Source organism: Chelonoidis abingdonii, chromosome 9 (genome assembly GCF_003597395.2).
Source record: "Chelonoidis abingdonii isolate Lonesome George chromosome 9, CheloAbing_2.0, whole genome shotgun sequence".
NCBI classification, from domain to species: domain Eukaryota; kingdom Metazoa; phylum Chordata; order Testudines; family Testudinidae; genus Chelonoidis; species Chelonoidis abingdonii.
The window spans coordinates 50,216,453-50,242,986 of NC_133777.1; the positions used below are offsets into that span (position 1 = coordinate 50,216,453).

General features: G+C 39.5%; 1 protein-coding gene across 3 annotated transcripts in view; it reads right to left on the reverse strand.

Annotated features, from left to right (window-relative positions):
• The window catches only part of TMEM266 (transmembrane protein 266), a 125,470-nt gene that overhangs the window by 55,462 nt on the left and 43,474 nt on the right, over window positions 1-26,534 (reverse strand). For 2 of the 3 annotated variants that reach the window (XM_032763069.2, XM_075069530.1), the window contains 2 exons: window positions 16,097-16,251; window positions 8,824-8,897 (listed from right to left, as the gene is read on the reverse strand). In XM_032763069.2, the coding sequence (XP_032618960.1) occupies window positions 8,824-8,897; window positions 16,097-16,251 (229 nt within the window). The remainder of the gene's footprint in view (window positions 1-8,823; window positions 8,898-16,096; window positions 16,252-26,534) is intronic. The other variant, XM_032763070.2, reaches the window with a different exon arrangement.

Genomic DNA, 26,534 nt, shown 5'->3' on the forward strand with positions numbered 1-26,534 from the left:
CTAATTCAGAAATGCCTTGAATTAATAAGACTATTAACCCCTACATGCTCCTGGGCTGTTTTTCTCTCTCTCTTCACAGCAAAGGAGCATTTTCTCATTTTAAAGTTCCAGAGCATCAGAGTGCAAAGAGGAAAATGTCTGCACCCACTTTTGCTATTTAGCAAACAGTGAAAGGTTAGAGTATTTTGTTAGAAAAGAGGAATAATAAGTGAACATACCATGAAACAGTGATAAATTCCTGTAAAAATTCCAACAGCATCTTTCACATTTTTTTCTGGTGTTGGTGTTTTTAAAAGATTAAATTAAAATTAAAAATTACTGTAATTTCACTCACACAAAAGTTAGGGTGCCATTCTGCCTGTGGCAGTACAGAACTCAGATTAAAATGCAAGAGGAGGATTAAAATGTAGATGTGTGGCTTGTAAAAATACACCAAAATGTTATTCTGTCTATCTAAAAATATAAGAGAGCTTGGTAGATATGTGAGAGAGATGCCCAGGCCAGAAAAGGAGTCAGAATTTTGCAGGAAAAAAGAATGAAAATGACTATGAATATACGTATCTTCTATTCATTCCAAATACGAATATATTAAAAAAAAAGCTCTGAGTTTATGCTGCTACCAGACTCTGAACACAATAACTGTAACATAGACACAGAATAGCATTGGGTTCTTCCAAATAATACTGTTCATACGCAAGAGCCTGATTATTGATTGCCTTGCACTTTCTGTAGCTGTTTTCACCTGAACAAAGTGAGTTGAAACTGCTCCAAATCAGATGGGTAGCCTTTTATACTCACTTTACATAGATATAAATGACTACACTGGCTGCAAGGCACTGCAGAATCAAGCCCAGAGTTTTTAAAAGAACAATACCAGTAGTTCAATGACTATGCAGGCAAATGGATCAGCTAACGTGCACTTAAAAATAGTTCACACAAAGCACTGGACATCTGAGTCTGTTTTACTGAGAGGGGGTATGCCAGTCAGGATAATTAGTGTGATTACCCTTTTCCACTTTGAGAAGTGTTATAGGACCTTGAACCTCCATCAGGAACCAATGCTGCTGCTGATAAACTTACATATATAAAATACCTTTTCATCTGAAGGATCCCAAAATGATTAACAAATTTAGCAAACTGATAAAGCATTCACAGGGGTAATTACATTAACCCGTTACACAGCTGCCTGTGGGACAAGACTGCAACTGTTCAATTGGCAGAAAGAACTTAATAACATTTTAAGGTTCCATCTAAGGAACAGCTCGTCTATCAATTCCATACTCATCGATATTATGTGAGAGCACTAAAACGGGAGTAAATTCAAATCCTGAGCTGAAGTCAACTGGAGTTGCAGGTGTTCAGCAAATCTCAAGATCAGGCCCTTAGGACATCTGAATAGTCCTGCACTTACAGCATTTTCATTACACAGCATTCCCATTGAAAACACACATTGGTTGACATTCCTATAAGTGTTAGAGCTCTCAGTCCTTGCTCCAAATGAACAAGGATTTGAAAAAACCAAAAAAATCATATTCAAAAGCCCTGACCCTACCAGCTCCTTTCCAGAAATAGAATCAAATCCTGTAAGGCATGTCTATAATTGAAGATTTGTTTTTCGTGTAAAAATCTGCTGAGATTCCGATCAAGAATTTGCAAAAAAGCTTTCAGCAAGTAAGCTAAAAGCCAGGCAAAGTAAATTCTGCAGCAGGCTGTTAATAGGAAAATTAAAAGGAAACATTCCTTCATTTAAATCTTGGGACACATTCTTCCCTGTTGCCACTCCACTGACTTCAATGCACCAGCCTCTCAATCTAGAGGCAGAGTCTCCAGAACAGAATACAGACACATGGGAGGGCTCCAGTAAACAAGCCTGACAGCTCCTTGTTCTGTGGACAGATGTCTTCAGGGCTGAACCTTTCATCAACAGAACATTCACTAACCTGTTAATTTAAAAAATTATACAGAGGTCTTTTTAATCATTTTCTACTCTGTGGACATATAGGTAGGAGGGCATGGTTAATATGTCTTAAACACTGTGTGTATCCCAACATACACCTGCAGTGTTCTTCGTACACATCAGCCAATGCTTATGAATGTAATTCCAAGCTAATATCACCCTCTCTCACTAACCTCTGGCCTTAACAGAGAACACAGGTTGGCAACACGCTTCCATGGTTGTTTTTGAGAACTCCTACACCCAAAAGAGCTTCATTAGACAAATTTCCATATATAGTATTTTGAACCTATCAAGCTAATGATAAATACTGGAATAAAAAAATGTTGGTGTTACTTACAAATAACATTTTAATCCCCCCTCTCCGCCCAAAAAAACAAACCAAAACAATCAAATGCATTTCTTGGGCAAACAAAAATATATTTAATATGATAATGTGATATATTTGTACAGTGCATTTAAAAACAGAATCTGTGGCAGGATCTGAAAGACAAAAGAGAATAATGATTAGAACATCTTATTTACACAATCAAAATGTAAATGAATTAAAACTGAATTGTGATTATAATATTTACCAAAGTTTAAGCATGAACTCTAGCAATATGATACAATGTCACTTAAACTGGTCTCTGTAAGAAAAAGGCAAAGATGAGAAGCAGTGTTATTCTGTTATTTATATATAGACATTTTCTATCATTATAGTAAATGTGTACCTGTAGATGTTCTGTTTAACAATGCAGCTGTCATCGTACATTGAAATTTTGATGTGTAAACTTGAACACAAGCATCTAATACACTTTACCTTTTGGTTTAAAGGGATGTTGTCAACTTGAATTATTTAAAATTGAAAAATGTATAAGATATTCAGTTTGTGATACAGCATCTTTTAAATAGAATACACTGAATTTATTATAAAAAAATCACTAAAAATTCCAAAACTTTACAAATGTTTTTACCTCTCATGTTTGTAAATGTCTTTTCATCAAGAAAGAAACTGAATAACTGATTACACAAAAAGTGTTATTAAATGCACAAAGAAAAACTGGAAAAATATTTTTAGTAAATTATTTTCATTACAGTAATCTTAGGTGTTACTCAAAAAAGGTACACAGTTTTCAGACAAATGAGGTAGTTGATGGTGTCCCCTTAACAATGTGACATACTATTGTCAAATAAAGAGAATTAGCTCTCTGCAGTGGTACTACAGTTTTTCTATCTACTTTGGTAGGGAAACTTAGCTGAGGTCTTTCCTGAGCCGCCATTGAATTCACACAATTTGCATGAGTTAGCCTACTGTGAATGTACACTCAATAATTTTATTACATACTTTATTCCTTGCATGGTTAATATACAATTTATTATTCTGTGGCTCACTGGGTCAAATTAATCCCTAGAGTAAAGAAACCAAAAGAGTGAGTAAAGGGATGTATTTGGCTCATTAGGTTTAGGTAAAGGAGAGTACTACGTGTAGCTCAGCAGTACTGTTTGTCCTGAAAGGAGAAAATGGAAGACAGGGGAGTGTGGGGGAAAGGACAATCTTTCCAATCCCTGGTGTAGCTCTCCCCCGTCCCCTTCCCCCACCGCAGCATTTATTGTTTGCTGGCATAATTACTCTGAAAAGCAAACTTTTGTTTTTCAATGCACTCAAAATACCTGGAGTAAACCTTCCCCAAGAAGAATACCTTGTACTCATCTATGAGAGTTTTATCTCCTGCAACCCAGGTCATTGCACAAATTACTCATTTCAAACACTGTTTAGAAGAGTTTTAATTTACCTTTGTATGGGCTGACACTTTTTAGAAGTGCTTCCCCAATTATTAGTACCTATTGTTCCCATACCACTGGAGAATCAGGAACATGTTGTTATCTTTAACCTGACACTCAGGGTTCTAACACATGGGTATCATCTCATTCAGCTTCTCCTCAGTCAAACTTCTACAAGGAAAAAGAAAGAAAAGAATAACAATTACTATATCTCATATATTATTAAACCAGTACAAAGTATTTTCCACATGCTCTGCATTGCAATTGTTGTGGTCCTATTGCACAATATGTCCACAATAATTAATAATATTTAACTGCAATAGCAGAGTGACACCAAGATTGCAGGCATGAACACCTAAATTCTCTAACCCTAGCAATCATCAATTTTTTTTCTATATTACATAGTATATAAATTCTACAGGTGCATTCAGACAAACATTCTTGTAACATGCGTTGTACCAAATTTGTCCTTAGAATATAGTCACTGAGAATCACAATGGATTGTAAACTCAGAATTCTAGATTCAGAAGTGTTTTACGGACCTGGCTCAGTGACCTATTTGCTGCACAGCATGCTACCATAAGCCAAATATGAATTTGATACAAACTTAGTCTTTGGCTTTCCTACATCAGAAGTTCCTTCTGGTCACGTCTGGACCAGGGGTTTTATCTACATCCCTGGTGCATGGTGTAGAAGGTGCAGGGATTCATCAGCAGCTAGAAATGAAGCCTGAAGAGAGTCCAACCGAAGCACCAGTATAGCACACTGCGTGGGTCAGAAATGTTCTTGAGAAAAAGGGGCTGAGATAAAATGGATGAAATTTTAGGAAGGCTTTGTGCTAAAGTCCTATCCCTCCACAAAATCCTATGCTCTCTTGAATCCACCTTGTTGTGTAGCTACAAAGTTGGATGGCTGAGCAGAGCTAGATTTACAAAGCATTATAAGTTAAACTTCTGGACTCTATCAAAGACTTCACAGCCAGAGTTTAACTGATTTTTTTATATCAGTTTATAAAATCCGTGTAATTTTTTCTAGGTTTTCCTCTGCACCACCTGTTCCCAAAACCAAATGTTATCAATATCAATTCTTCTTAGCAACTCCCCAAATACACATACATGACCAACAATCCAGCACACTTAAGGAACCCTAAGATAATAAAACTAGTATGCATAGGGGATGGAGAAAAACATTCAGAAAGGTAAAGTTCCAGTTCATTATGGAAGAATCATATACTTTTCTACTAAATTCTAATCTTTCTATACTGGTAGGTTGCTTGAAACGTACTACAGAATTTAATAGAGAATTATATTACTACTATAGGATTCTTTAGGAAAAAAACATACAGAAAGGATATTATTTTCTATTAAATTCTATAGGTTTTTTCCCCAGTAACGTCTACAGAACCATATTGGCTTAATTCTAATTAAATTCTGTAGGACTCTCCCTTAAGATGTTTTAATCTTCCTCGAAATTGTTATAAAGGAGAAGTATGAGAGACTACAATGAATATTTTTTGCTTATATGTAATTTGAGTGATATGTTTCATTTTGTCTTCTTTGGCTTCTTAATGCGACAAGTCAATTTAATACATTTTAACTCAAACTTAAAAGACCCAGACAATTAACACCTTAACTATTGGAACCCCAAACCCTGCTGAATGCTTTCCCATTCCAAAACCTTTGGGAAAAAAAAGACCCTGATTCAGTGTGTACTTAATTTTAAGCATGGGAACAGTCCGGTTGACCTCAATGGGACTACTCCTGTGACTAAAGTCAGTAGAGTGCTTATGTGCTGTGCTGAATTGAGCCTATATAAAGCAATGCAACAGCAGAGTACTACAGGCTAAAAAAGCCCACCCTGCAGGCCTCTCTCACATGAATATTCCCATTATCTTCAATGGAACAAGTGGAGTGAGTGAGGGCTGCAGAATCTGGCCCCTAATACCAATGTCATAAGATTATTGAAATATATTCAGACCCCACACCACTTACCAAAGTCGATGCCAAGTCCTCTGTCTGCCTTTTCTCATCCAAGTATAATCAGGGCTGGTTTTACCCTCTTGATATGGTGAAATCCTGCATTAGCCTTGACTGCTGCTTTTCTTTTTTGCCCCAATATCCCTCTGACATTCTATCTCCTCTTCTGTCTTAACATCTGGGTATTGTTTGGTGTACGGACTTGACATATGTAAACAGAGACTAACAGGCAAAGCATCACAACCAGTAAATCTAGTTTGAGCATTTGCAAAAAGTTATATGCATGTTACTGAAAAAAGATATTGGGATATGTTGGAAAGTCTTTGGAGACTAACATGAGGAGAATATAAAATTAACACAATGCAGTAAATTTGGGGTAAGACTTGTGGCTATAGCACAAGTGTCAAGACAGAAGGAAAATGCTGGAGGAGTAGCAACTTAATATTGTTAGCAGCAGGGGCCGGCTTTAGACCAATTCCACCAATTCCCCTGAATCAGGCCCCGTGCCCAGTGTGAATCTCTTCCCTGGCTAGAGGCGCCTTTTTAATTTTTCTCACCTGGCAGCGCTCTGGGTCTTCAGCAGCACTTTGGCGGTGGATCCTTCGCTTGTCTGGGTCTTCGGCCACACTTCGGCGGCGGGACCTGCAGCGAGTGAAGGACCACTCCAAAGTGCCGCCGAAGACTCGGACCACCGCCCAGTGAGTACAAGCCCCACGTGGTTTTTTACATTTTTTTTTTTGTCATTCCTGCCGAGGCCCCGTCGAAACTGTTCGAATTGGGCCCTGCACTTCCTGAAGCCGGCCCTGGTTAGCAGCTGCAAGTACCTGCCACATTTATCCACTACATTTCAATCAAGCAAAAGCCAGCTCTTATTTAACTGTAATGAGACATTAAACGGGTGTTAATAGCACTACTATAGTTAAAGTTGCAAACGTTATCCATTATAACCAAAGATTTCGATCAATTACAATTTTCCAAATTTTGAGCACAAGTGCCTTTGTGCAGTTTGGGGAAAACAGTATTGTAAGTGATCGATCATATTCAACAGGCATCTGATAAGGTTTGATCAATCAAATGAAAAGCCCAACCTCTTTGTGAAATCATTATACTATCTTTCTGCCCAGCTTGGTCTGAACAGTGAATGATTGTAAAAGTCTCACTAAAACATCAAGCAAAATTCTTTCCTACCCACCCCAAATAGAGACAAATTTGTCACATCAGGAATAGGAAATAAATAAATGTAATGAAAATGCTGTAATAGATCCTCTGCTTTTTTCAGGGACTGACATTTCTGGAGCATTGGACAATATTTTAGATGAGAGAAATAAGTTTCTCTATTCTATTTTGATGATGATCATCACAATGTAAACAGAATTGTTGCTGCCCTGTTAATCCAATGTTGTAGAAACCTATCTCCAGCAAAACAATAGCAGCAGCAAAGGTGAAAAATTCACTCTTCCCCTTCCCCAGTGGTTCTCAATTTATGGTTTGCAAGTGCTTTCAGGTGTTCTATGGAGCTGCTTCTGTCACAGTGGTGAAGTACATGATGTTTGCAGCTATTATTAGCCCAGTCTATGACTCTTAAAAGTTTCCAAAGGCTTGATTGATGAACCGAACTCCAAAAATCCTAGCTGCTTTGTGCTCCTCATATGGCTACCTTATATCTTTATTGGTGGGTTTTTTAAATGTAAATTCAAACTATAGTCAAACGGGTGAATGAAATTAATCAATTTGGAAAGACAGAAGCAAACTGCAAAGTGGGTAGAACAAGGGGTACTAAATGCAGTGAGGGGAGATTCACTCCCAATACCTGTATTGTCCTAAACATAGAGAGAAGAAAAAATACAATACAGACACAAAATGGGGATGGAAGGTAGCCAGACCACTTTGCCTATCATATTCAAAATAAGTTTATCTTAATATTTATTTCTGAACCATAATCAGTAGGTTCAGACTCAGGATTTGGAGGTTGGGAGCAAAAGTGTACGGTTTAGGGTTGTTTGTATTCATTGCTTAAATTTGGTATGTTTTTTTAAATCCATTAATAGAACCATAGAAATAAATGGCTATGCAATATCACTAACTATATGCCCAACAAGAGTGGTTTCCAGCAACAGCTGTAACTATCAAGGCTCCTGCTTCTTCTAATACTCATAACCTTCAGCTAAACTGAACTCTTAGGTGCAGCCTCTAAGTTCTGTTTTATCTGGATGCAAATCCTTTCCCCTAGCAAAACTAGAAAAATATTCTTCAGGTATGTAGATATTCCAGGGAGTCTTCTGGCATGGCATGGATATTGGTGTAATTTAAAAACACACAACCACGTAATAGGATTTTTGTAACAATATGCGTAGTATGTCCTGGACGAATAATACAAATTGCTGTTTTGGAAGCACTTTAGATATACTGTTAATATTTCAACACAGAGGACATTTTTTGGAATAAAGTTGCAAACTATAGTCAGTGATTTCAATTTAGTCATTTATTGTATTATCAATATGGGCTTTTCCAATGAATGAATTTATTCAATTATGGTACCAATATATATTTGCACAGAAATTCACCATTGTTCATTCTTACTTTGTATCTAATTTGCTGTATTTAATTACTTTCCTATACAGCAGTAATATAGATGTAAGGAAAATATTTAGAAAAAATAGAGAGAACTGCTTAAGTAAGTTATGAAAGGAAATGATTCATTCTTATTCAGAAGCAAGCTTTGTATAAGATGAAGTCTTAGATTTCTTATTCGAGCAAGATTCCCACTGAGGCCAAAGAGAATTTTCCTGGAGTGAGAACTTCAGAACCAGGCCCGTTTCCCATCATTTAAAGGAACTGATTTGAGATGATACAGATATAATTATCTCTCCTCACAATTTTGCTCTTATATTTGTATGGTAACATTTTTCCTGGTCCATTCTAATTATCTCTAATAAAGAGAATGACTGTCAATACAAACAAGATCTGTTGGTTTTCCAAATATGAATGGCAAAAGCTGACTTATTTTCTTTTTAACACATACCATGTGCCTGCTCCTGTTCCTAGTGTCAAAACTCCCACCGACATCAGTGGGAGAAGGACTGGGCCCTGCATCCAAATCAATTGTGTTTCACCATGCATTATACATACCTCTGAAAAGAACACAGATAGGATGACTAGGCTGATCCAGTGAATAATTCCTGCAAACTGTGATGCACTTGAAACTGTAATTAACACAATATAATGAAGCATAATTTTAGTACCAGGTAGCAATTTATATATAATGGTGACTAGTACCATCGTCACTTACATTTAGGAGAAGCATTTCATCTGAAATACTATAATGAAAACATAAAAAAGATTCTGGATGCAATGGGACATGGAGCTTTACCCTCTTAAGTTGCTCATTCAAATCAATTCAGGCCAGTAGTGACCACAAAGTTGTCATCTGATGGCTGCTCAGTGCCTTATGTAAAACAGTAGGTGATCTCACTCATTGTTCCCAGGTGACACAGTTCACAGTTGCCAACACCACTAAAACCTACTCTAACTGGAAGTCTCAGGAGAGAGTCTAAGGAATGAATGGGTTCGTCCCAGTTTTCTGTTTTGAAAATGGGTCACCTTTGTGGTAAGCCACCTGCAGATAGGAGGCTGCAAGTCACTCCAGTAGTGAAACATGCAGTTGGAGGCTCTGAAAAACAAAGCTAGGAGTTAGAATAGGCAGTGTGGGACTAGGCTACTCCAAGACAATTTGAGAAAGGAAAAATACTCTGTAGGAAGGGGCTTTGTGCCACTCTCTTCTCAGCCAGTTCTTCTTGGTGATTGTGGAGACCCTCCATTCCCTTTCCCTAGTAGTGGCTTTGGAGACAGTGGGTATCCTGAACCCTGGTCCATTGGGCTCTTAGGTGCTAATAAGTTCCAACCCACCAACCAGTGATCTGCTAACTGCTGTCAGAATAGAAGCTGAACTCTGACAGAAGATTCCTATCCTGGGATTTAATTGGTGGAATGCTGGGGGTCCTGACTGGTCTTCAGTTTCTATTTAAACCAATGGCAGGAATAGGAAATTGTCTATGCAACTGGGTTTCCCTTGCTTAGGACTGCATCTTCTGCAATATCAGCTCCTACTGCCTGATCTCCTGGTAACCTGACCCTGCCTCCTGACTCCCAGTTTGCCCTCTGACCTCCTGGTGTCTGACCCAGCCTGACTTCTGTTCTGACGACTAGGTCAGACCACCCACATCTTGGTTGGGGCAGTGGGCTGCTTGGGATGGAGATGAATCACAATTCTATCAAAAGATGTCAGCCCAGTTTGAAGCCCTGTAGGAAAAAAGGAACACAGGAATGACAGTGCAGGTCTGATTCTGCATCTGTCCTATGTGTAGAGCTGCTACAGAATCAAATCTTTGGTCGCAATACCCTGTATTATCATTGTTCCAGGATATAGGGGCACAAGTCCCATTGGCTTTACTAGGAGATGAGACTAAATTCTGTGCAACTGAAAACTTCATAGTAAAATTCTATAAACTAACAAAAAGAATTACTCATTATTTCTTTAAATATTTTTTTTAATATTTTAATTTATTCTGGAAGACCAATAATTGTTTTGACCAAGTTTTTGAAGAACAGATGCATAAACTTAGATTCCTTTATCCATATTAGGCACCTAAGTAAGTGGCCTGATTTTCAGAAGTGATCGCTTATTCAGTGTCTAGCTACGGAACATATTGGCCACAGCTTTCACAGAAGAACAAGGCATCATGACCCTGCCCCACTCACAGTTGGTGTGATTCTACAATACCAAAATGGACACCTGCATTGAGACCAGTATTAGAAATACCTTGAAGAACTAATGTATCTTTTAACAATATTTGATCCCTGCACATGAATCCAATTGAGGTGGATTAGAAAAATGTGAAATATCATCTGACATCAAACCACCTAATAAAGATGAATTGCTAGCAGGAGAATACACATACTATGAACACATTTAACTCTAAACTGTATTAACAAATGTACAGACTCCATTGATAAAATGCTGTAAGTGGAGATTCAAAATAAAGAAAAATGTATTACAGGAATCACACCATTTCAAACAATATGTTTCAGTAAGCATACAGCCGTCAAACTGCCAAGTTTGTCTTTGTGTTGCCCCACTGAGGACCACTGTATTACAATGCCAGAAAGATTCAGGCCCGGGCTGTCTATAAAGGGTTAATGTACCTTTGAGACAGGGAGGACTTTCTGGACAAGTTCAGCTGCAAGGCTATCTGCACATGGTGGGTGTCAACGATGAGGAGAGCTTTGTTCATATAGCAAAGCAGAACACTGAAAGGACGTGTTCAGTACATGTATCCAAGTTCATATTCCTGCAGTCTCATAAAAAAAACGCGAAGGAGACAAGAAATTCTCCCCCTAAACCCTGTGTGCTGCCCAGGCCCTAGGAACTTGTCTACAAAGGATCAAAACTGCTTGAGAAGATAGGCTGAGTTACTGCACAACGGAAAAGTGTTTTGGACGTCTTTATGTGCATGAAGATGCCACGTTGTAGCAGAATAATGGGAGGGGAGGGGGATTAGGATTCAAGGAATAACATCAATTTAGTTGCCACTGATATTCCTTAAGATATGGTAATGGGGGTGTGACAAATTTCCTCCTCTACCTTGGTGGGTCCAGCGCTTATTTGGCAGATTTGCTCACCTCAGTGATCTTCCCTACAGTCTGCGTCAACACCTCCTATGTCTGATCAGGAGTTGGGAGGTTTGGGGGGAACCGGGGCCCACCCTCTACTCTGGGTTCCAGCCTAGGGCCCTGTGGATTGCAGCTGTCTACAGTGCCTCCTGTAACAGCTGCATGACAGCTACAACTCCCTGGGCTACTTCCCCATGGCCTCCTCCAAACACCTTCTTTATCCTCACCACAGGACCTTCCTCCTGGTGTCTGATAACGCTTGTACTCCTTAGTGCTCCAGTTGCACACCCTCTCACTCTCAGCTCCTCGTGCCTCTTGCTCTCAGCTCCTCACACACACTTCCTCTCCTCTAGCTCCCACTCACCTGACTGGAGTGAGCTCCATTTTAAACCCAGGTGCCTTGAATATCCTGCCTTGATTGGCTGCAGGTGTTCTAATCAGCCTGTCTGCCTTAAATGGTTCTAGCAGGTTCCTGATTACTCTAGTGCAGCCCTGCTCTGGTCACTCAGGGAACAGAAAACTACTCATCCAGTGACCAGTATATTTGCCCTCTACCAGACTCCTGTATCCCACTGGCCTGGGTCTGTCACAGGGGTCAGCAGAAATTGCCATGTATGGTATCACTGTATTTGAGCAGATACACAATTACTGATTAATAAAAAAGAAATCAGCAAACAATTCTTTAGACAATTGCACCAACATGCTGCTTAAACAATAGGGCAAGGCTGGGAAATGGGGGGAAATCCATTTGTGGGGAGGCATTCTAATAGCAATCCATTGTCATGCAGTCCTCCAACTGCCCCCTAGTGTGCAAGCAAGGTATAACATATGGGAATTTGGGGTGGGGAGAAATGGATTTCTCATGCTGCAACATGTGCAACAAAGACTGCTGGATATACTGCAGGATAGTGACACAATTAAAGTGCCTGAGTGGTATCAACAGTAAACAGTTTCAAATAACCTTCCAGGTAAGAAGTTCCTGAACAAGAGCTGAATCAATGTCCCATAAACCGAGTTGACATTCCGCCACTTTCAATTGCCTTCTCTTCCTTAAAGACATCCAACTGAACATACAGACTTCCTCACACTGAACTGTAGAAACGACATGATTGTTTCAGAGACAATATGAGAACACCACATTGTTCAAACTCTAGTGGGACAGAGTCACAGGCTACTATTTGTGTGAATATGGCTTGTTGTAGAAGTGCAGCCTCACCTCTGAATTTCTTGGGTTTGTAAACTTTTTTAAAAAAATTAACATTCTTAAAGAAAAGAAGAAAAATCAAACAAACAAAAAAACTAGACGAAGACTATGATTGGTGACTTCTTTTTTTGTTGTTGGTTTTTTTGGATAGGTTTTCAGTACCTGCAGCTCCCACTGAACTCAAAAGGGAGACGGCGTGCTGGAACAATTTTGTATAGTGGCGGTGTTGAGAGCCATTGAACTAAACTGTAAATCCTGTATATAACTGAAACCACTTCAAGCCAGGGGGTGCAGCCGCAGCCTCAGCACCCCTAGTTCCAGTACTTATGAAGGGAGCAGTAGAAATTCAGCACCTCTAAAAATCATTAAAAATCATTTTCAAACATGCTGCAATTCTCTTCTGGGCTGTCATACTGTTGTTTTAACACTGTGAAATGATCAAACCCTTACAACAAATAAGGCCAAACAAATTCCCACTAAGGCATGGTTTCATCTTTATATTCATTTTCATTGTACGGCTATACAAGTACTTACATAGGCCCAGATCCAGTAAGCAGATACAAGCAGGTGGATTCTTGCACCTGTGTGAAGCCCCACTGATTTCAACAGGACTTCATGCAGGTATGCAAATATGCCTATATGTATCCAATTGCAGGAAAAGGGCAGTAGTAAGTCACTCCCACCACTATAGGAAGTGGTTTGGCAAAGAGATAGAGGTGCATAGTCTAGAGATGACGAGGAGCCAAAAACTAAAGAATTCTAATCATGGCTCTGCTAATGAACCCCTTCTCTCAGACCCTGGACAAGTGATTTAATCTACCTTCATTTTTCCAGCCACAAAATATGGATAACTATACTTCCGTACATTATTGGGGTAACAAGAGATTATTTAGTTAATGTACATAAAGTCTGTCATATAAAATATCTTCATGCTAAATTCACTCAAGGTCTATTAATTTCTCATTTGCATAATCTGCACTTTTGCAGATACAATTTCCATTGATGACAACAAGGAGTTGTGCCCACTGAACAAGTGCAGAGTGCAACTGAAATCAGCACTAAGAATCTGAGAGGAGAATTTTGCCCTGGGATTTTAGCAATCATAGAAGCCTGATTTTTTGTACGATATTTTGCACATGTAATTCAAAACCATTAAAAACACTCATTTAAAAAACAGATTTCCTTGGTGACTGCAGTCTATAATGTGGATTAATGGCTTTTATTAGAAACAAAATTGGCAGTGATGTACCATAGCAAATCCTTAATACACTTGTATACGTTGCTTTCATATACTACAGGGAATCATTATATGCTACAATTACATTTTTATAAAACATAATTGCACACTAATGGCTTTTGAAAGATTAAGTTAAAAGTACAGTCTTCATTTCACAAAACTATAGTATTTATGTAAATTCCTCCCATATATTCCATAAGTGGTTAAAGAAAAAAACTGAAGGAATTTAATGTAACAAAAGCTACACGAAATAATGAGAAGCATGGTGTGTTGACGGTTTAGTGTCAATGCAATGCATTGCCATGCAGCAGCCTGTTACGCCCAGGGCCAGCAAGAGTGGAAAGTAGTGCAGAGACAAAATGGTCAGCCTAGTACCATCTGTTTGCCTGTCACAAACCTCTCTGGCTGATGTGTAGGGTAGATATTGGTGGGCTCTGAAGAATGTAATATGCAGCACTCCTCAGAGAGGAGTATTGATGGGGAAGCAAATGGTAAAGAATGCAGGCGATCCCTCCAAAATAGTGTTAGAAGTCTAAGACAAACCCACAAAAGCAAATAAATCCAATGTTTAGGATTCAACCATTAGCTTTACTAGCAGTGACAACTTTAGGCATATGCACCTCATCTATCAAAGTGCCACCACTGAATTTGTCTGTGATCCTCTCTTAGTTCAGCTCTAAAGATTGAATCCCATAACCGATAACCCCCAATACTTAGAAGACTGCATTTTGGTGCCACCTCCTGACTTCCTTGTTCACAGAGGAGTTGGATAAGCAAGGACGACAGAGCCTCACAAATAGCTGATGGGGTTGTCTGAGGCTGGAAGGGGTGTTTTCATAGAAGTGTTTGAGGTGTGCATATGGAGAGGTATAAGGGGACCAGATCAAATACAAGTAGGGTGCAGGAGAAGGCCGAGTCAGCATTCCTTCTTACAGGGTTTATAAAACAAAATAACAACTCAGGTTGCTCTAGTGGCTCCCTTAATATTACCTTTACAGTAGGGGTTCTCAACCTTTTTCTTTCTGAGGCCCCCCCAAACATGTTATAAAAACTCCATGGCCCACCTGTGTCACAATAACTGGTTTCTGCCAGGACTGGCGATAAAGGATAGCCAGCAGAGCAATTGCCCAGGGTCCCATGCAACAGAGGGCACCGTAAAGCTAAGTTGCTCAGGCTTCTGCATCAGCCCCAGGTGGCGGGGCTCAGGGCCACATGCTTCAGCCCCATGCAGTGGGACTTTGGCTTTCTGCCCTGGGCCCCAGCAAGTCTAACACTGGTTCTGCTTGGTGGAGCCCCAGAAACCTGCTCCCCGCCCGCCAGGGGCTCTGGACCCCTGGCTGAAAATCACTGCTTTACAGGACTCCATTATACTGCATAAACTGGGATGAAATCCTGAGACCATTGAAGTCAAATAGCAAAGCTCAAGAATTTCACCCTAGAGTTCCTTAATCTCTAGGAGTACATTTTTTTTGCCATTGTGGATGTGTTTAAACCCCTTATAGTTATTTCTATAAATTTCTACATAATTTATTTTTTAAAAGGCACCTTTAATATTTAGCACAGAAAAACTTGTTGCTGGTGCTTACATTCAGATGAGTTTTGTGTGACTGAGCGAAAAAGAATGGAGGGAGAGAACAGTGAAAGAACAGCTCAATCAGAAAGCAAAGCAACACAACTAAAAATTGCCTGTACCATGGAACCTGTGTAGAGTGAACCTGGATATAACAAAACTTCACTAGTGTTGTTATTTGTCTTACAATACGTCAGTGAAGTAGAAGGAAAGTCTTAATTGTTTCACTGCATTGCCAGATGCAAACTGGAATTTCAGTTCCAACAAATCTCTGTTTATAGGGACAAATCACTAAAGGAGAGAGCACCAACTGCACCAACAAAATCCATGCACACCTATTTGCATACGCACATGTGAATGGACAACTGGGTAATTATCACAGAAGTGCCCTTTTGACTGCACAAATGCCCTGTTTTCTGGTGTATGCAAATTGGAGAAAGTTATCATAATGGGAGTGTGCAGTTTTTGCAGGTAAACAAGGTGTGGGCACATTTTTGCAGGTGAATTCTACCTGCATCCTCTGAAAATCTGTCCCATAACGAATCTCCTCTGTGGGGAAGGGGAGGATTTCACTATACCAGGATTCCACTGTATTAAAAGTACAGTAAAGGTCATTATCTAATTTTTAAACTACTTACATGATCAACCCCCTCCCCCAAGCAAGTTAAATTTAAACATCATTTATCTTCGATCAAATTTTTTAAAAAAGCCTGCTACTCACACTGGAGAAGCTTTATATCTATTAGGAGTTCCACAGTCAGGAGAATCACCACCAACACTACACAGGCTACCAGGAAACTGTTGAGACTTGCACTGAGCAAAAATACCTGCCACACAGCTGCTCGTCTCCCACAGCACGGCTTTAGCCAGTTAGATCTAAGGAAATAAAACAAAGGGGGCAGGGAGGGCAGAAGAGAGAGAAAGAGAAAGGAAGAGAGGGTAAAGAGTAATGGACTCTAAATGAGAGAAGTTCTGCTAGAATAGATGTGAAGTTAGTAAAGTTAAAAGATTTTACAAATCCTATTTACTTTTATTAATTTCTCTGTTAAATGCAGCCTCTCTTATCTAATTTTCTGAATTAGTATAGAGTTGGATGCTAGTTACATATATTGACTGAAATGACCTGAATGTAATGGGCAATCTCAATTACACCTGTACTATGGAGGAAGTTCTTCCTTGTCTAGAGGACTCAACAAGACCCTCTATTCTAGTCACATTTTTATACCAGGCCCATCACCATTGTATGTGAGTGCATTTAAACAATGCATTAAGCAATATGACTAACATCTGTCATGTGTGGTTCCTTTCTCAATCCCCAAGAAGAAAAAAATTCTTGTATGTTTGTTTTGATGTGTGTGCTATATGCTTTTATTTGTGAAGGCCAAGGCAAAGATTCACTCTTTGTAGTTCGACTGGAAAGTGATGAAGTTGGTGGTAGTTCCTCTGGAAGTGAGTATTATGGTCTTCGACCACTACACCACTTAATCTTGATGACCTGGGAGGGAAAGTTGCCAAAGCAGGCATGCCATCGTGCTTCAGCCTACCCTGTGCACCAGAGCCAGTGCCTATGATGTTACAAAAGGCGGCAGTGGGTGCCTGAAGAAGGGAAGGGTGACAAGATCAGTGATCAAGTGGATGCAGTGGAGGCATAATTCATATGGGAGTCAAACACCTGAAAAAAACCCCTACCACATCAACGTCACACAGCCTTCCCTGATGTATCCATATGCCTCACCTTCAAAAATGAGACACGGGGATGTCTCAATGCTACGTAAGCATCACTCAGGGACATAGGCCATGGCTACACTGGTGCTTTATAGAGCTGCAACTTTCTCGCTCAGGGGTGTGGAAAAAAACCCCCCTGAGTGCTGCAAGATACAGCACTGTAAAGTGTCAGTGTAAACAGTGCCGCAGCACTGGGAGTGCGGCTTCCAGTGCTGCAAGCTAAACCCCATGAGGATGTGGAGTATGTGCAGCACTGGGAGAGCTCTCTCCCAGCGCTGGCGCTGCGACTACACTCACACTTCAAAGCACTGCCGCAGCAGCGCTTTAAAGTTTCGAGTGTAGCCATACCCTCAGAGCTCTCAGGAGTCTCTTCAGAACAGAGCATTTCAGTGAAAAGTTCCTTCCCTCAGTGGATTGATTAACTAACCCTAAAAGACCTCCTGTGCAGACACTTTAAACTTCAAAGATCTGGCAAGGTTTACAGTACATACACCTATCCTTAGTTCAAATGCATCAAGACTCTGGAGTAAACATCTGAAATCACCAGATACTGCTTCTCTGTCTCAAACAAGCTGACTGAAAAAATGTGAAACAAAACACTAGTATATGAACTGTAAAAGACTGGGAATTCTAGATTTTTAAACTATTATTAAAACAAAAAAACTAAAACACCAAAAAGAGAGGGGGGGAAAAGAAAAATTTAAGGCACACAGGTGGTTGGGAAAAAGGGGTGCTGCTAACCTTCTGCCCAGTTTTAAGGTGAGACAGTGACAGGCTCCTAAGGGAGTTGCATTCAGTACTACTCTGCTGGTAGCTCAAACATAAAGCTTCTGGGAAGAAATAGGGTTTTGAGGTAAAACAAGGGGGAAAATCCTCCCAGTAGTCTGGGGCACATAGAAAAATTGCAATTTGGTCACCAGGGAAAAAAGTATCTCATAGACAGAAGCTGATGTACTCCCTTATCTTCTAGATCCCAGTTCAGTGCTCAAAACTGCTCCCAGACCTGAAGAAGAGCTCAAAAGCGTGTCTGTCTCACCAACAGAAGTTGGTCCAATAAAATATATTACCTCACTCACTCTGTCTCTCTAATATCCTCGGACCAATGTGGCTACAACAACACTGCAAACTTCCGCGGTAGTTCGGTCTATAGAACTTGGCTTTGAAAGCACTCCCAATGCCACAACCTATAAGGAACATCACTGAAAAGTGAAGCAAAAGTTGTTCTTTTTCAGAATTTTTGCTGTTTTTGTGGGAAAACTGAAAAAATAAAAATACTCTGACATTCTTCTATCCAAGGATCTTATACTGCTTCACAAGCGTAAATAAACTAAGCCTCACTCTCAAGTCCCTGGCAAGTCAGCTTAGTACATTTGTTCCCTTTTAACAGGCAGGAAAACAGAGGCACACAGGGAGCTGTGGCACAGCAGGGAACAGAACCTCTAACTCTTGCTTCCTGTTCACATATTTTAACCACTATTCTTCTTTTCAATACTTAAGTGCTAATCTTCCAAAGTCTCTGGGGACAGATCTTTATGTGGACTGAGACCTTTTGCCATTAGATTTTTTGGTAGGGTTTTTTTTAAAGATCAATTTCGGACCAGGTTAATTCTTCATTATGGCTGTTATTTTAGTTTGGAATAATTTTCTGGTCACTCTCCTGGTGGTTATATTTTTATTTACGATCATGAATAGCCTTATTTATTTTCTTAATGCTTCTCTCTTGTTCTTATATCTTTTTTCTCTTCTATTTCACCAATACGAAGCTCTTCCTTTTCCTTAGCGTAACTCTTTTCTTTTCCCTTTTTCCTATTCTCAGTGTGATCAGTAGAGGGCCTAGCTACATACTTTAAAAATCTCAATATTCTCAAGACTTCCAAGGACATTGAACATACATACGCTTAAGTAGATTGCATTACTTAGCATATACTACACACTGGCACTATAATGATTAACATTATTTAATCATTTAAGTTAGTAACTACTTAAAGAACTGATAATGCATGAAAAATAAAGTTCGCCTCTCTAGCTCTGCACTGGCAGTCTATGCAGGTAGCAATTTTTCATTCTGTACAAAAACTATGCAACAAAAGTATCAGATTATAGTTTGAAAAGCATTGTTCTTAAAGGTGAACTGCAAAGCATTAGAATGCTTAAGATTCTTTATAATTAACAGATATGAATCTTTATCTCAAAATTACAAACACATTTTAAAATTAAAAACTGGAAAACTACCTGCTCTTTCACTTATTAACAAGGTGCACTCATGTTTAATCTGTCATCTGAGGATTTCAAGGAATTTTACACCATTAGTTGTCATTCTCACTTCACATATACAGAAAATTATGCAGAGAGGGTCAGCTATTTGCCCAAACTCACCACAGCAAGTCATCTGCTCTGACCACTAGACACAGGCATAGCAAGCCTGGGATGAGGAGCCTGCATTTCCACCACAATAACTGAAGACATTGCAAACTCTGAAATCCAAAGCAAGGTGGGAAATGGAACTTTGAACTCAGGACTGGGCATGTGAGTGATAATAGGACAGTTTTCCTAACATTTTATTTTAAATGTGAATTATTTTTAACACTTAGCCTCACAACACCCATATGAGGTAAAACAAATTAATGTTCGTAAAGCATACTGGAATCTTTTCATGGAAGTCAATATACAAGTGCACAGTTTTATTATGGGGCATTTGAAATCTATATGGTTAGAAATGATCAGGAATTTTTAAAAAAGACACTTTCAACATGGCTTTTCACAAAGCCAGTCTATTACTAGCATAGTTTAATGCACTAATACACAAAAGATGTTCAACACTGAACAAAATTGGGAAAAAATTATCACATTTCTTTGGTAATGAGCAACCATAATCACTTCATTCAAGCTACTAACATCTGTCACTGTTTCTGTTTACTTGTGTTGCAAAACAAACCAACCAGCCAAACATTCATGGCATAGTAACCAGCCTTTTTGACTAATTAGTAAACATTCACCTTCCTCAAAATGATTTGCAGGCTAAAATTGGGCAACAGGTTATATCTAGGGATGGACACAAATGCAGATTAGCAATTAGCCAACAGAAGGCAAGACTCGGACCAGGAAGTGATAGTTATATTAGAAAGTGATGGAGCAAATATGGGTAGCAGCCTAGACCTGGCTGAGGGAAACGAGGCAGCAGAGCCTGGCAGGAGCTTGCAAGTAGCACCTCGAAGACCTGAGAAACTCTGAGAGACACGTACAGCCTTGTACCCTCCAAATGGATTGCTCCTTAGAGGCACAGCTAAGAATAACTTTATGAATTATTTCTTTAAATAAGTTTTAATATTGAGGGGATTTTCAACCTTTCTTTTCTGACAGCTCCGTTATAAAGTTTCCTCCTTTAGTATTACAGGTGTGCGAGTGTTCAAATGGGAACCTATCAAAAGGGTAAGGCATGTGAAGAACCAACTGTGTTTGCTTCCGAGCTTGTACCAGACTGTGCACACTACCAAGTATTCAAGCTGCACTCACACTGGCCTTTTCCCTGAAATTCCCACCATTACTACCACGGCGGCAGCTCCACTAGTGTAATTACTAGCTACGCACAGCAGGTCTACATGGCATCTTGGTTAAGATATGGGCAGTCACTGCATTACCTGTATTAGTGCTTCCAGTGGTTTAGCTATACCAGTGGGAGCACTGGTGGGAAATATTAGGGAGAAAGGCTAATGTAGATCAGGCTGAAAGGGTCCTGTGCACCATGACACAAACAGAAATAACCCACCAGAGGTAAGAGCGTTCACATGAAGATTTTGAATGATCTGTGTCAGAAAAGAATTAGACATTTCGAAACCATGGAACATGTTTGTAACATACTGACTGAGCAGTGCAACATTTTACATGTTCTGCAATAAAGAGCCAGTTATCACACAGAATTCAGAGTGCCAAATCCTCAAAGTGGAAAAGAGGGAGAACATTTTCTGCTGCAATGCAGGTCTTAGATTTGGACCAGAGCACACAGAGTAACAATGATGTAATACTGCACAAGAGAACAAATCATCATTACAGTCTCCTTCAGTGCATTTTGCTGTTCAGCTTTTGTTCCATCTTTCTGGCCCCAGTTCATGTCTGGCAGTTATGTATATGTTTAAAAAAAAACAACCAAAAACCAACCAAACATCACTTTTGTAAATAGAGAGAGAGCTTGCTCACTGCATGATACAGTTCAGCCTTAAAAGCTCTCCACCTCATCTCCCTCCTTGGGGCTGAGGAATTCATCATGGATCAGTCTGATATCTTCATGGACCTCTATGAGTTGAACAGAGCAATTAAGAGGAGCGATGTAGGATAGTAAAAGCCCTTACTATATCAAGTGGCAAACCAAGGAAGAAAAGCAGAAACTTAAACCCATTTTAGTTAATTCCCCTCTAAGTCTTGCAGCAAACAGTTAAAAATACTAGACAGAAATCAAAATAATAATTCAAAGATTTGGAAAAAAACAGAAATAATGAAGAAAATAGCACCATGTGATGCAAACATAGAAGCCGGACTAAACTGTCTGAAGAAGCAAAATTAGCACATTCTTGGTGTTTTACAAATAAAATAGTAAGAAGAAATGAGATCACAAAAACCAAAGTGACAATGAAGAGGCAATGTAAAATGCCAGAAAGAACAGAATGTTTAAACCTTTTACAAGACAACAGGAACAAGGATGAAAAATAAATCTAGAATAGGAATACTGAACATGTCAAGAAAACTAATAAAAAGCAACAGCAACACAAAGAATAATGAAGGAAAACACCCCACAACATTCCATGGTAGTAACAGAAGTAGTTGGGTTGAAGCATTGTAGTGACATGCAGCACCGCACAGGTGCTGTGCAAAATCTTCCATGAAATGTCACTACTATAGCTCTGATCTTGTAAAGACTTATGCACACACTTAATATTTACATACATTAACACACACACGTAAAGTTATGCATGTGCATAAATCCTTATAGGATTAGGGTCCAGTTATTTTTTCAATTAACACAATACCTGCAATCTTGCAAGTAATGTGCTGCTTTCTGTATGTCACAAACTTAACCAAAAGCTTTATAGATTCTAAAAAGATATGAAGAATGCTATGCAGAGATAGTTAATATGCAATTTTATAGCTTGGGAAAAGAAAATATTCCTTTACCCCCAAACATCGCTTCTTTATTACAAAACAGAAATAACTAACAGAACTCTAAAAGCACAGAAATGTTCACAGTAACAGGAAGAGTTGGAGTTACCTTGCTTGGCCCACCGTAAGATAGAGAACAAGAAATTTGAAGAACTGTAGGAGAGGAATTCATTCAAGATAAGAGAAACGTGAGGGACCTATTTTATACAACTAGAGGTTATGCCACATTGTGTCAGGGTTATATCAGTTCATCATAATAGTACTAGTGAACAAAGTACTGGTGAAATCCTGGCCCCAAAGTGAAGTCAATGGTGAAGCTCCCAAACTTTACTGGAGCCAGTATTTCACCTCTTGACTTTATTACTCTAATTTTATTAAAGTGATTTTACTGTGGTTCATCTGCAAACAGTGGAATCAGGTCATTGTGGAATAAAACAAGCCATGCTGTAGAGTCTATTATTACAGTGTAGACTATGAAAAGAACTTTGATGAATCAGAAAGAAAAGCAATTTTGAAAATATCCAAAGGCTGAGAGATTCAGGTGCAAGAATCCTGAATCTCATCTACATAAATATGCACTGACATTTCATCTGGAGAAGGGGAGTGAACCAGCACAAAGATGTAATCCAGCCTTAATTCTACATTTCAAGTCTGGAGAAGACTGCCCAGAACATTGCACAAGAAGAAATCATTAAAATAAACACAGGAAAGTTTAAAAAAGAAGTCTATCCAAAAAGCTTTGTTTACAGAAAAATTTAGAAGGGTTATTGTAAATACAAAGACTTGCTGTTTGGCCTTAGGCTAGTGACTATCTTAAGACACCAAGGAATTGATCCTGCACCATTAAAGTCGGTGGAAATTTCGCTATTGAGTTCATTGAGAGCTGCCGTTGCTCAGCATCTCTGAAATTCATACTTCAGGGCCGTGATTCTGCTCCTACTAAATAAAATGATCTAAACTCACTACCTAATAATTATAGCACCAAAAATCAAATGTCACTTTTGAAAATTTGGCCTTTAAATTCTGTACCTCAGTTTCCCTGTTTGTAAAATGTAGATAATCATACTTCCATCCCTTTCTCACAGGAAGGTTGAATGCATTAATTACGGTTTGTAAAATGGCTTAAAAATTAAAAGCATGAAGGTTTATTAGTCTCACGTTTAACTTCCTAATATTGTTGACAAGTCTTTGACCATTTTTTCCATCCCCAGCTGTTCCAAACTCCAGCCCCAACGTTTCTATTTCGCTGCTCTCTCTTCTCTGCTTCCTCCTCTTATTCTACTTCCCATAATTTTTTCTTTAAAAAATTTCTATAGTTTATTTTACTCTCTACGTAAGCAAATGTAAGTAGATTTAAAATGTGGCTCAGCACAGAAGTAACAAACTAAGACAAATAGTTAAAAAAAAATTCATACAGGTATATCCACCAGATAAAACACATAACCAGCACAAGATCTGGACCAGACTAATTTTTTTTTCATATTTAGGGACACTGTCCATTACTTAGATTAAACAACCTCCCCCCGCTCCCCAGCCCACCCACCCACACACCAAAAACAAAACCCAAAACATTTTCACTTCTGGCTAAGTTTTTTAATCTATTATGAGATTAAAAAGATAATTTATCTAGCATTTTTTCAATGTGTTTGTTTATTTGTGCATTTAATATTTTCTGTCCATATTCAGTTTCACTCTTTCCCATCAATTTCCCATTAGTTGTACGGGTCTTTTACATGGCAGTGGGGAGAGAAAATATTTTTATAAAATAGCAAATACCAACATAAAACCATAAAAATTAGGAGTGGCACCTGAAGCTACTTTTAACTCATTTTTAAACACTCAGTAGATTTCTGGTTAACAATTTCCCTTACAAAAACACTTCTATTTTGGCATCCACTCTCTCCAATATCATGAACAACTCCCAATAGCATTAATGAGAACATCACATGAACACTGAGGGTGGAATAGAACCTTTTGGTTATTTTGTTCTCACCCTCTGTACAAGTGCACTATCTGATCTGTGGCAGACACATGTTTTTCTATTCTTCATAGTGCTAAGGTCCATGGATCTATTACAATAGGATTTTCAATGTGGTGTACCTCCAGGGTCAGGAACAGGCTTATCTTTTTAGGTACGGACATTCCAAATGAGGTATATTATACATCCTCCATCTTCCCCTGCACTCTATGGTGTGGAGAAGCCTTCTGACAAAAAGTGGCATTGGTTAAAGACCAGATAACCAATATGTTAAATTTTGGTGAATTTATATACTGATGGTCATGTGACCACCTATCAACTCTTAATACAGGGGATATAACTTCTCTGGCCTAAGATTGTCAGTAGTCCTAAGGACTAGACTTTGATGCTTAACAGAAGAAAGAATATTTTTTCACTTTACTCTAGGAATGAATACTAGGACAGGTTGAAGACTACTTGTCTGAATTAGAAGCACAGAACTGGCTCTCTCTCAGCTGAGAAAGCTTCCAATTTCAATACTTGTCTGACTGGATATAGTAGCTATAGGCAGTGTATTTTAATGGATAAGAAGTATTATGAGACTTTCAGGAGTTCAATGTATAAGGGTTGTTGCCCTAAGGAAGCACTTAATGTTGAGATTCACACAAAACTTCCTTTACATGAGCATGCTACTAACACTTTGACCTTCTTGCAGAGACACTCTTTATATACTTACATTCAGCCCTCCTGGAGACTCTCAAGGCTATGTTTCACTTGTTTAACATTGTAATTGAACTACAGACTTTGCACCAGCCTGCAGGGTAAGTTCCAGGGCAGCTACAGACCTTCTAAGCTGGGGGTTCTCAAAACTGGGGGCTGTAACCCTTCAGGGGGTTGCAAGGTTATTATATGAGAGGTGGGGGTCGCAAGCTGTCAGCCTCCACCCCCAAACCCTGCTTCACCTCCAGCATTTATAAGAGTGTTAAATATATAAGAATGTGTTTTCAATTTATAAGGGGGGGGGGGTCACATTCAGAAACTTGCTGGGCAAAAGGGGTCATCAATACAAAAGTTTGAGAACCACTGTCCTAAGCATAGTTTCACAATACTCTGTACTCTGCCTAAAAGTCTATCCTTCACTTCTTTTGGTTTGTTTGTTTGTTTGTTGTTAATATATTTTTATTATTTGATCCCCTAACTCTGATTCAGACAGCAGGCCTTCCCCCACAAAAAGGAAGAATTCCCTCTTGTGTGTGCGTATGTGCAGGCATGCCCAGAGGAGTCTGCACAAGTCTCTGGCCCAGTTCTTTTTGCATGGATCTGCCACATTGAACTCTGTGAAGGTGAGCAGGGAAAACACCACTAAGTTTAATTAATTACCCTTTGGGAATTTGTCTTCATAATCCTGCTTCAGATGGGGAAGAGAAACTGGGCTCAGAGACTGCTCCAAAAATATTTCAGGTGGCTAGCAATCTCCCTGTTTTCAAAGGGGCTGGGACATATTGTGTCCTCTACCCAACATGGGTCCCTTTTGGGTCTCTCAGGAAGGTACAGGCCTGAGGTTCAAAGATGGGCTTTCACAGAAGCTGTACCCCTCTCTACCGCATCGGAAGTAGATCGGCCATATGGTTGTGTGTTTTCCCTGGAGGTGGCAGCCTGGGAATCCCAGGACGCCTGTTATAGAGGTGAGGTGGCAGCTGGAAGAGGGAGATAGCCCCAAAGACATCTTGCTGCAGTCTGTGAAGTTGGCAGAGTCTGTGCTGTGTACATCTACAGCCTGCAGGGAGATAAAGGGGAGGAGGAGGTGACTGACCTTCACAGCTGGGAGCATGGTTGCTGGTGAGGATTACTGGGATTTACGTGTAATCTACCATCTGGCACACTGCCTCTCTGAAGTCATTCCCATTGTGGAGAGAGGGGTGGAGGAGCTGCTTTCCCCTGAAGTCGGCTATTCCACTCCTGCCCAGCTTCCTTCCTGCCTGAGGACGGATAGACTGAGGTGATCCTGCCCAGTTTGGGCTGTGAGGAGGAAGCCGCGCTCAGCCCACAGAACAGCCAAGTTCCCGCAAAAAACAGTAGGTAAGAGGGTGAAGCAGACCACACAGACCTTTCCCTTTGCCTCTGACTTTTTTCAGCCTAACTCACTCCCTGAAGCCTGCAGGAGCACCAACCACTGCAAATGCCTCCAAGGGGAAGCACAGTTGAGGGGGCAATCTCCCCACAAGGCAAATTAAGTCCTGTGACACCACTGGGAATTAGACGCATTTTTCAACCAATCTGCTAGTCAGAAATTTGAAATAAAATCTGGAATTTTCCACAGAAAAGC